General features: G+C 41.2%; 1 protein-coding gene across 1 annotated transcript in view; it reads left to right on the forward strand.

Moving 5' to 3' along the window:
* Positions 1-10,962, forward strand: part of SMARCC1 (SWI/SNF related, matrix associated, actin dependent regulator of chromatin subfamily c member 1) — a 200,010-nt gene that overhangs the window by 27,694 nt on the left and 161,354 nt on the right. The window contains exons 6-8 of the mRNA XM_019507918.1: positions 5,115-5,184; positions 8,987-9,056; positions 10,843-10,918. Coding sequence (XP_019363463.1) covers positions 5,115-5,184; positions 8,987-9,056; positions 10,843-10,918 — 216 coding nt within the window. The remainder of the gene's footprint in view (positions 1-5,114; positions 5,185-8,986; positions 9,057-10,842; positions 10,919-10,962) is intronic.

Here is a 10,962-nt window from a genome sequence, read left to right on the forward strand (position 1 = left end):
CTTAGCCAGTCATCCCCCAGCCTGTACTGGTGCATGGGATTATTCCATCCTAAATACAGGACTTTGCACTTGTTTTTATTGAACCTCATGAGATTTCTTTTGGCCCAATGCTCCAATTCCTTCAGGTCTCTCTGAATCCTAGCTGTACCTTCCAGTGTGTCTTGTACTCCTCCCAGTTTGGTGTCAACTGCAAACTTGCTGAGGGTGCAGTGCAATCCATCTTCCAGGTCACTGATGAAGATATTGAACAAAAGTGGCTCCAGGACCACCTCCTGGTACACTCCACATGATACTGGCTGCAAACTAGACATTGAGCCATAGCTTTGCTACCCTTTGAGCCTGACAACCCAGCCAGTTTTCTGTTCACTTTTCAATCCATTCATCCAATCCATACTTCCTTAGCTTGCTTATGTATATGTTGTGGGAGACCATATTAAAAAAACAACTGGTGAAGTCAAGGTATATCACATCCACTCCATGCATCCACAGAGCCTGTCATCTCGTCATAGAATGCAGTCAGGTTGGTCAGGCATGACTTGCCATTGGTGAATCATGTTGACTATTCCTAATGACCTTCTTCTTCAAGTGTTTAGAAATAGATTCCTTGGGGACTTGCTCCATAATTTTTCCAGGTACTGAGGTGAGGCTGACCTGTCTGTTGTTCCCCAGATCCTCCTCCTTCCTTTTCTTAAAGATGGACATTATATTTACCCTTTTACAATTGTCTGGCACCTGTCCCCATCACCATGAGTTTCCAAAGATAATGGCCGGTGGCTCTGTGGTTCCATTGGCCAACTCTGTTAACACCCTTGGGTGCATTGTGCCTCTCCCCATGTACTTGTACACGTCCCACTTTTCTAAATAGTCCCTTACCTGTTAATGTAAAAGAAATATTAAGTTAACTGAAGCCTTTCTTGGGCCCAGCATACATGGCAGAGCACTGCTTGCAGAACTTCGGTGCATTCATACTCAAAGCCAGGGTGGGTAAAAATCAGTGATTTTTATTTATTTAGATCAGACTTTTTTCAATTTAATCATATTTTTGATTATTTTAAAGATGCTTTTAACCCCCCCCCCCATAAAGATGGTTTTAATTTAAGATATATTAAAGCTCAAATATATCATCGTGGAATAGGGATTATAACTTCTAGTTGTATACTATTTGAGGCAATATATTCATGTAACCTTTTCAGAAAAGTTTCATAAAAAGGCCACAAGAGGCCATGGACTATGTTAAGGGCCCAATCATATGGGGTTTCCAGAGGCTCCTCTCTAGATTAGTAAAGAAAACCACTCTACCCAATGAGACTGAGTGCTCAGTCTAAAAGATCCCATTAAGCATCTCTGTGATGCTTTGTTTCGGTTCTCAGACTGTGGATGTGTGTCTTGAGAGAGAACATCCTTGTTAACCAACAGTATATGGAGGTGAGAGCCATCAGACCTGATTACCCACCTGTCAACCCTCTTGTAGGGATAAGTTTGAGTATAGCCTATCCATTGATTTGAGATCTAAACAGGAAAACCTATCATGGCAGCAGGCTTGCCAGGCTGTAAAAAAAAAAAAAAAAAAAAAAAAAAAAGGAATCAAAGATGAAAAGAAATCTAGAAGAAAGGGAAGAAAGCCCCAAGCTAATAACATATGGCTGCACTGCTCATTTGGTGTCATTCTAATACAGCATGGCAAAAACATCCCTCAAATATCTATGATTAATCTAGTGAATTGGAGATAGTTCACCTCCCAGTGACTTCACAAGTATCTCCTTCAGTTAGCTTTGTTAAATAAAATAACCATATCATAATTCAATTTTCTGATGTAGTTGCAAAATTAATCTGAAAACATATCAAAATTACTGCTTTAAAATGTATAGTGTGTGCTTTCTAAAAATGAAACCTACACCTGTTTCTGAGTTATGAATAGTATGTGTTAAGGTTATATCAAACAACAAGAGTGCACTTTTTGTAGAAAACAGTGATAAAATTGAGGCTTTCTGAGCAGTAATTTAAATCAAACCCACCCTGCTCAAAGCCTTTCTCTGGTGGCAGGGCAGAGATCTCTGCTATGCTGTGGAGTTGCTATATTGTCTTGTTGAGTGGAATAGTTTCTGTTGACAACTGGCTGGCAGTCCCTAGAGATACTCCCAGGATGTCAGCCAGGTGCTGCTTTCCTGGTGGGCTTGTTCCTCGGGTGGCCCAGCTGTTGTAGTGAAGCCTTGCAGAGCTGCCAGGAGCATGTGGGTCTGGGAGTAGTGGCCCATGGTGAAACTTTTTATTGCCAGGCCAGGTACGTGTGAACGTAGTTTAGCTTTGGGCACTTGTTCTCAGTCTTTGTCTGAAAAGTTAAGAATCACCTATTCAGCACATCATCAGATTCGCAGGAAAATTTAGCATCGGCTCTTTTTGTAATGTTTAAATAATAGCCTCAATCAGACTAATAGCTTTTTCCCTGTTCTGCAATAAAAACTCCTTTCATTTTTCACTGGTGTTTTGGAAGACACGTTCTTTAAATCTACTGTGTTAAGCTCTCAATCTTACACTTTATTGCTTATGTTGGCTGAGTTTTAAAAGAGTAATTTAAATAATGTCATTTATAAGCGACATAAAAAGAAAGTTTGAAGTCTTTGACAGGGTGATCCAGCAAGTTAAGGACACTGTTCTTCAAGGACTTGCAGTGTGACTGACTGAAATAAAAGGGATTGTTTTTAATAGCCTATAACTGCCTCTAGAACTTGTTGCCAGGGGATATTATTGAACCAAATGCCTCCAAAGGTAAAATAGAAAGGTTTCTGTGTTCTCTGTGTCTGTGTGCTTGAACTAGCTATAATAAGTCCTGGGTCAATTAGTCCTCATGCAGATACCATCTGGTGATCTAGTTACAGTGTCAGAGAAAAAATTAATATAATTTTCCTCAGATCCATGGTACATAACGCTCCTTGTAGCTGTCCAAGCAGCGTACAGCTCTTTTCTTCGTCGTGTAAGTTACTTGTCAGGCCAGTGACCTAAGGAGGTCATGCGCTACCCTACTGTCATGAGTTATAGGATGCATAATTATCACTATTCAAGTTATGGCAATAACTGTCTCACTGGGCACATTAGAAACAAGCTAAGGCTCCTCCAGTTTAGATGTACTGAGTTGGGGACAAATGAGCAAATTACAGTGAGCTAACATGGGGGGCTGTGATTTCTCATGAAATCATGGGGTTTCTATGCAACCAACCAACGTGTTTGTCAGGAGAAGCAAACCATGGATCATCTCCCGAGATGCCCTGTAGCACTGCAATGCACCCCACAAGATCTGGCAACACCAGAAGCAGTGCCTTGTTCAGGATATTGGGAGCAGATCATACAGAAAGGTTGGATTGGAGACGCAGCTGCAAAGAAGAATAGGGGACTAGACTTATCATTGGGGAAGCTGGTGTGTGTGCTGACTGTTTGGGGCCCACGCTTACCCCACAGTAAAGGAAAGCTAGTCTGGCACACCTTACTTTAAGTGAAAAAGGGCAAAGTGAGCCTAGTTTAGCTTTCACCTATTGCAGGGAAATGGTGAGTGCACAGACCGTCACTGGAGAGCAGCTGAAATGCAATGTGCGCCTGCCCTCTGTAGCTTACTGGAATGTGTTTTTTGTCCATATCCTGAGCTATATTCTGGTGCCTAGAAATAATTTTGAATTTACAAATGACTCAATTTTTAATTGTATGTTCTTTTAATTATTCACTTTAGTCTAAAATGTTTGCTATTGCTCTTATATATTCGAGTAGAGGTAGCGTTCATGAAGCACATGTAGTGCAGCATAATAAATTCTGCGCGCCTTCAGCAATAACTCAAAAGGCATTTTGTATTCATATTTAAAAAGGTACTTTTTTCTAACCCTAATGTATAGATTTGGAATAGAAATATGGCCAAGCAGAATTGAAAATAATAGTAATAATAAAAATAATCCATAGCCATATTTTTTTCCATCTCCTTTCTTGCCAAATTGATAAATCTTATATTGTACTAATGTTACTTCTGGTGCTGTGTCATTATCTTGATTTCACCCTTATTTCATTTCCTTTTGCCATGACTCCTGTAGCTCCCAGCTCTGTGGTTATACTACTTCCCAGCCCTCCTGATTACAGCATGTGCAGAATGCAACTGTTTGCATATAATGAATAATCATGACCATTATCCCAGGGCTGTGGCCCAAAGGGTGTATGTAATCTCTAGCTGTATAAAACCAATTAGTATCATACTGCACAGTATACAAGTCAGGAGTTTGTTCTTCCTGTGTTCACTGCCGTTGAGCATACAGCTGGAATGCTGTTTCTAGTCCTGATGCCCTTACTTAAAAAGAAAGAAAAATTAGACATGGCTCAAAGAATAGCTGCGAGAACAATGCTTGGAGGCTTGGAAATTAGTAGCTAGAGATTTGTTTAACCTATCAAAATGCTAAGAGGTCATGGCCTGTAAGTATTTTACACTGAAAGGAGATTTGATATCAGGGGCTCTTTTTATTTTAGGAGACCAACCATAACTAGATATAATGGCTAGAAGCTAATGTTAGATACCAACTCGCAGTGGAAGTCGCACACAGACTTTTAACTATGAGGGTAACTAAACATTGCCACCACTTCCCCAAAGGTGTGGTGGATTCTCTGTTACTTGGTGTCTCGCAAAGCGTACAAGAAATGCTAGGTGAAATAGTCTTGTATAATGCAGAAGATCATCAGTGGTTCTCAAACTTTTTTTTTTTTTCATGGACCACTTGAAAATTGCTGAGGGTCTTGGCGGACCACTTGATTTATTTTTTCTGATGGCAGAGATTAAGTGCAGGGCTGTGTAGTGATATTCTCGGTTGTTCCGCACCCAAATTTCTGCGGATCACCTGAATGGAGCTCATGGACCACAGTTTGAGAACCTCTGGATTAGATTATCATCAGGGTGCAATTCTTCTGGCACTTTTGGAACCAAGTAATTGGGTTGAATACTTATGTACTGGATCTTTCTGCATTATTCTAGATAACCAAGATCATATTTAAGTATTATTACTGAACAGCAAGTTGTTCTTTAGGAAGTCATTTATATTGTTAAAGCTGAGGATTCTAATGGAATATTTCACTTTTTTCCCCCTATCTAGGGAACAGTAACTGAGGAGAAGTCGAAGGCAACCCACCATGTTTATCCCAGTCCTACCTCACTGGATGATGGTAAATCCTATTTAAGAGTTTATTTTTCTTCTTTTGTAAATAAAGGATTGTGTAACTAATGTGATGGATGCTGTGCAGAACTGTTAGGTATGCTCAGCTTAATACTGACATGCATTGAAAAGCAGTACCTTTTTAAGATTGGATTTGAAACGTTATGTAATCTTGGATGGTTCTGCCTCCAACAAAATGTAATGGGTATATCCGATGCATTAGAGCTGGTAATGTGTTTTTGGAAAGTCTTCAAATATGCATGCATTGATTTAATGACCCTTCAGGGGTTTGATGAAAGTTTTAGTGATAGTAGTAAGTGTGGAGCACGTGGTTGTGTACAAGGCAGCCCACATTCCCTGCCCCAAATAATTTGTAATCTGGAGAAAATGTGAAACAAATTGAGATGTGGGGATAACTAGAAATTCCCTTGGATAGGAAGATGGGTGGATTGTGGAAGCAGGGCTTAAAACTGAGTGCATCAAGTTCATTGTCTTCCAGTGACATTGCCCCCAGTCAAAGTAGCAGACCCAGCTCTTGAAAAGTTGTGGATTTCAAGCTGTGAACTAGGGGATTGGGGCTAAAATAGCTCCACACTGAAAATTCCCTTCTGTGTACAAAAGTTTCATTAAAAGCCAACTTGTGACTGAACCAATAATATATGATTAGGCATGAAAGTCCATCCCCCTGCCATGAGAGAGAACTAGATGAGGTGAAGGGCACAGATGACACAAGTGAGAATTAAAATCCCTTTCTATGCTAGAAGAGCAGTAGCATCCTTGCTGCTTAGTGTGTGTCTGCATTGCTGAAACTGTTAGCAATGAAAGCAGTAAAAGTCAGTGAAGTCAGTATAGATTATATTGCAATTTACCATGCTTGTTGTATAACAGTGAATTATTAAAGATGTTCAGCCTATTAAATAAAGACTGTACAAAAATAGCTTCAGTGACATTTACTGTCTGGTTTTAATTTGTTGTTCAGAACCTGAATTTGGGACGTAGCAAGCTGCAGTGCAAGCTGGATTAAGCTCTGACAGTTCAATGCCGCTAGATGGCAGCATTTACTTCCACGTAGGGTGGAGCATGCTTCTATTTATCCCCGGGTGTCTCTTGTGAGAAGTACAAAATGCCTCCATCTCTAATGCAGTGGTTCTCACCCTCATTAGACTCAAGGCACTCTTTGAAAAATGCCAGCTCTTAGTTTTCACTTTTTCTGACTACAGAAAAATAATAGAACACTTCTTCTGTTGCAGAGAACTCAGGAAGACTTCAACATGGCAGAACTATTTTTGACCCTCTGGATTCCTATTTGAAATCTTTGTGCTTATCTTGTGAATCGTGTTTCCAACTTAACAGTGCTAAAGTTGCCTGGCACCCTTGAAAGGATCTCAAGGCACCCACAGTGCCTCAGCCCCCTGATTTGAGAATCACTATTCCAGTGGCTATATATGACTTCCCTGTCTCTGTATTTAAGCGTTTCTTTCTACTCTAGTAAGTTTGGTCCAAGCTACCTCTCTGGCTAGTGAACTTGCATTAGACTGAGAGCTAAAGAGAGCTAGACTAAAATGCAGCCGTGAACCCAAATGAAGTTATGATGTAGTTCACGCTGCAGATCTGCCCTATGTTATTACATTTTGGGCAGAGTTCTCCAGACTCTGTACAACATTTTCAAATTCTCTCTCCTACTCCTCCTTTCCCATTGTCACAGAGAAAAATTGTGTTTAGACCCCTTTACTACTGATACTACTCAACCCCCCCCCAGTGTTTTTTAGCACTACTCTTCTATCAGCCTGTAGAAGCTGCACTGACACCCTTGTTGCAACCCAATGAAAGTCCTGTTGTGTTCTTACTGGTATGGCCAGCATGTCACTGCCACTTGCTGTTGCAGGTGTTCAAGTCCTAGCTCTGCGAGTAGCCGGGAAGGAAACGCACTGGATTCCTAGTTTCACTAGGTTAGCATTGTCTTGGAAATTCTGCAAGTCAGCCTGCCTTTCTCTCTACACAATCATCCTTCATCTGACTGAAAGAGTAGCCTTCAGATTAGTATTCAGTACCAATCTTGAAAGGGTGGTGCCCGTGGAAGGTTGCTGGATGTAAATTGTAGTAAGAGGAAATAATTAGTGACTGGATAGTCAACGCTGAGGACACGCAGAGAGGCGGTAGATATTTGCCAGTTAACAAGGTAAAAATGGGAAAGGGTTGGGCTCTTCAGTTTAGCAGTAGCTACAACATCTGTTTATCCTCATGGACCAGAGCATCTGTCTCCTTGGCATACTGCAATGCTGCCGTTGTATGGCAAGAGATCTTTTCTATGGGATTTCAGGTTCCCAGCCCAAGGAAGGATCAGACTGGCAGCAGGCAAAGAGGGATGGCCAGCCACATTAGGAGGTGGGCTGAGAGAGAGCGTAGACAGGCCAGAGTGTTAACCCATTTTCATTGCACTTCCCATCATCTTAAAACTGTTCCTTTTTGGACACAGTGCCCTCACGTGGCCACTCGCAAGCCCTCAAATAGTGACCAGTCCCTAGAGTGCTAATCTCATAAGGATTAATTTTATGTCTGCAGAGTTGAAGTGTGTATGTATAGGTATAGCTGTTGATGGAGATTTAGCCTATGGCTACCCTAGGATCAGAGAATCATAGGGTTGGAGGGGACCTCATGGGTAGTCTGGTCTATCCCCTTGAACAGATGCGGGAATGCTGCTCCTAGATCAGTAATTCTCAACCAGTGTGCTGCTTTGAGATCCTTTTAGGGGTGCTGCAGAATGCCATGCAGTGTTAGCACTGTTAGGTGTGCAGATGTGATTCACAAGATAAACCCAGTCATTTCAAATAAGAGCCCATTGGGCTAAGAAAAAGTTCTGACCTGTTGTGGTCTTTCTAGGTTCTTTGCAATAGAACATTTACTATATTATTTTTTCATAGTCAAAAATGAGTGAAAACTCAGAGCTGGCACTTTCCAGGGGGTGTCTTAAACCTAACAAGAGATTCCTTGAGTCTAAAAAGGTTGAGTTCATCCACCGTTCTAGTTCATCACTGCTCAATCTTATTGAACCTCTTTAGAACCTCTAAGGAAGGAGAGAGATTTCACAACATCCCTGGATAGTATTCCACTGCCTGCAAGGAAGTTCTTCCTGAGAGCTAATCTTAATCTGCTTTGTTGCAATTAGATGCTGCCACTTTGTCTTGTCCTCTGCACTAAAGGGGAAGAGATTGTTCTCCCTTTTCCTTAAGGCAGCTTTTCAGATCTTTTGAAGACTATTATCGTGCCGCTCTTAATTGCCACTTCCTCCAAGTGTAGGGAGTGCTTTTACCAGTGTAATTAATACTGATGTAGCATACTAGCGAAACAAGTCTATAAAATACATTTTGCAAAACCACTTATTCTGGGGAGCAGATCAGCAGTGGGTTTACATGAGACACTGTGGGCCTGGAAGGACTGTAGTAGACTTTTTGTTAAAAACAAATAAACCCTGGGCTCTTCGGAAATTGGATTATAGCAAAATACTTTTATAAATGGTCTGGTTTTGCTTTCCTAATTTTTTTGGTTGGGCATATGGATCTTATTTAGCCTGGTCTGATGAGATGCAGAATCCGAAGGGAAATGGCTGCTGCTGTCTTGCTACTTTCCTGTAGCATGCTATAGCTGGATGAATTAAGGAAATGAATCTTCAGAGAGCTGCAGCTTCCCTACCTTGTCTGACATTTGGCAGAGGCAACTGAAATAAACCCTGTTCTGTCTGATTATGGAAGAGGAATTTACTGTGTGAGTCTGCTCGCAACCTAAAACTGACTTTTTCCCTCCCCTTGTTTCAGATGAATGGTTGAGACCTGTGATGAAAAAGGATAAGCAAGTGCTGGTACACTGGGGCTTTTACCCAGACAGGTAATGAAAAGGGGAGAAATGTGCTAAGTCTCGGTTTGAAATTGCAGATGATTTAATTTATCATCTACTACAGAGTTACTGTTCCTCTAGATTATCAAGTCTTATTTCTCCTGGTATCGATCCGCCTTCTGCTTTGCAGCTGTGATGAAGTTCATTGAACTTCATCATCACGATTTCCAGAACGAACAAGTGATACCCAAGTCTGGCTGATAGCCCTACTGCTGTTTTCTACCCTCGCAGAATATTGCCATCACTTCGGGCCTGTTTGTTCTGTGTAAAAAGTTGAAGCCCTCTTCTTTTTTTCTTTTCTCTCCAACCTTTTATGCTCCATCTGTCTAAATGATTGGGTTTTATTTTTTTTTGTGGCTTCTGCAGCAGACTAGAATTAGAAACAAGCTCAGTATTGGTCTTACTGCTGCCTAATACCAAAGAAATGATACTACCATTCTTACCGTATCCAGAAACTTTGTGTATTTCTGCTAAAAATGCCTTTAAGACACAAATCTACAGTGACATAGCCGCTTATGTCAATACAGAGAGGTCATGACAAGTTTAGCAGAGCTGAGAATTGAACCTAAATCTCCTGATCCTCATTGTCTTTTTGTAAATTCTTATACTTAAGGCCAGAAGGGTCTTATTTTCCTGAAAGGCGTTCAGTCTTCATTTGAAGACGTCGGGAGATGGGGAGAGTCTGCTGCCTTTTTTGGGCAGTTTTGTTCTTATGGCTAATTACTAATTGAAAAGCACAGCTGATAATGGAGTTCTAGCTTTATGATCCTTATTACTCTGCTGGGGTGTGTAAGAAGCGGAACACAGCTATGTTTTCAAGTCCTTTTTGGTGTTTACTGTGTATGAAAATACCCCCAACCCTCCACCCCCTACTTCTATAAACCAAACCAATTGGATCTGAAAGTTATTGAGAATAAATATGGAACCTTCCAATGTAGGTTTTTAAAGGCACTGTTTAGAATTCAAATGCACTCTGAGATCACTTGCAGTCAGGTTTATGAACCGACTGCATTCATATACCAAGCAAGACTTAGGCAGGCCAAATGAAAGCAAGGAAAAGCCTTGGCTGGGATGATGTAGTTGGGGCTGGTCCTGCTTGGAGCAGGGGGTTGCACTAGATGCGACCTCCTGAGGTCCCTTCCAGCCCTAATTTTCTATGATTCTATAAAAATACTACAGCCTGCTAATTATCAAGTCTAGAACAAAGCGCAAGATGCAGCAACAGAGCAAAGAGCAAGTGGCCTGTTTGTTTATAGCCTTATCATCATTTTCAGGTTTTGTGGGATGTCATACTGGTAGGTGAAACAGATAAATAATGGTCAGACGGGTTCCACAGCAGGAGAAGCAGTAGGAGTTCAGAGGCCTGAATTCAAACTAATGAGAGAAGGAAGCACTTTAATAAACTTGTATATCGGCATAGGAGGTAGCTACTCAGAAATTCCCCGCAGACCACTGAAGTCTGAAGCTGCTAGGAAATGTATGCCACTTCACTGCAGTGAGCTTGTGTACGTCTCTGAATGTAAATAATACATTGGCAGACTGCATGGGGCTGCTCGTTGTCTTTACCTATTGCATTTCCTTGGATTACTCCTCTAAGGGAAGTGAGCAAATGTTCCTGTTGTTAACGTGGTATTCATTTGTGATGCTTCAGTCCTGGTGGTCTGCTTTGAACATGTTCTGATAGCTCAGTAAATGCTCTTGTCTATAACTCTCTTTTTTTTTCTGGATGAATTACCCACAGAAGCAATTCATTTTTCTTTTCTGATTTCTCTTTTAGCTATGACACTTGGGTGCATGCTAGTGATATTGATGCTGAAATTGAAGATCCTCCAATTCCAGAAAAACCATGGAAGGTGAGAAGGTTTTTTTGGGGGGGTTGGATTTTGGGGGGGGGGGG

This window comes from Gavialis gangeticus, unplaced genomic scaffold (assembly GCF_001723915.1).
Source record: "Gavialis gangeticus isolate Ggan-Ray unplaced genomic scaffold, GavGan_comp1, whole genome shotgun sequence".
NCBI classification, from domain to species: Eukaryota; Metazoa; Chordata; order Crocodylia; family Gavialidae; genus Gavialis; species Gavialis gangeticus.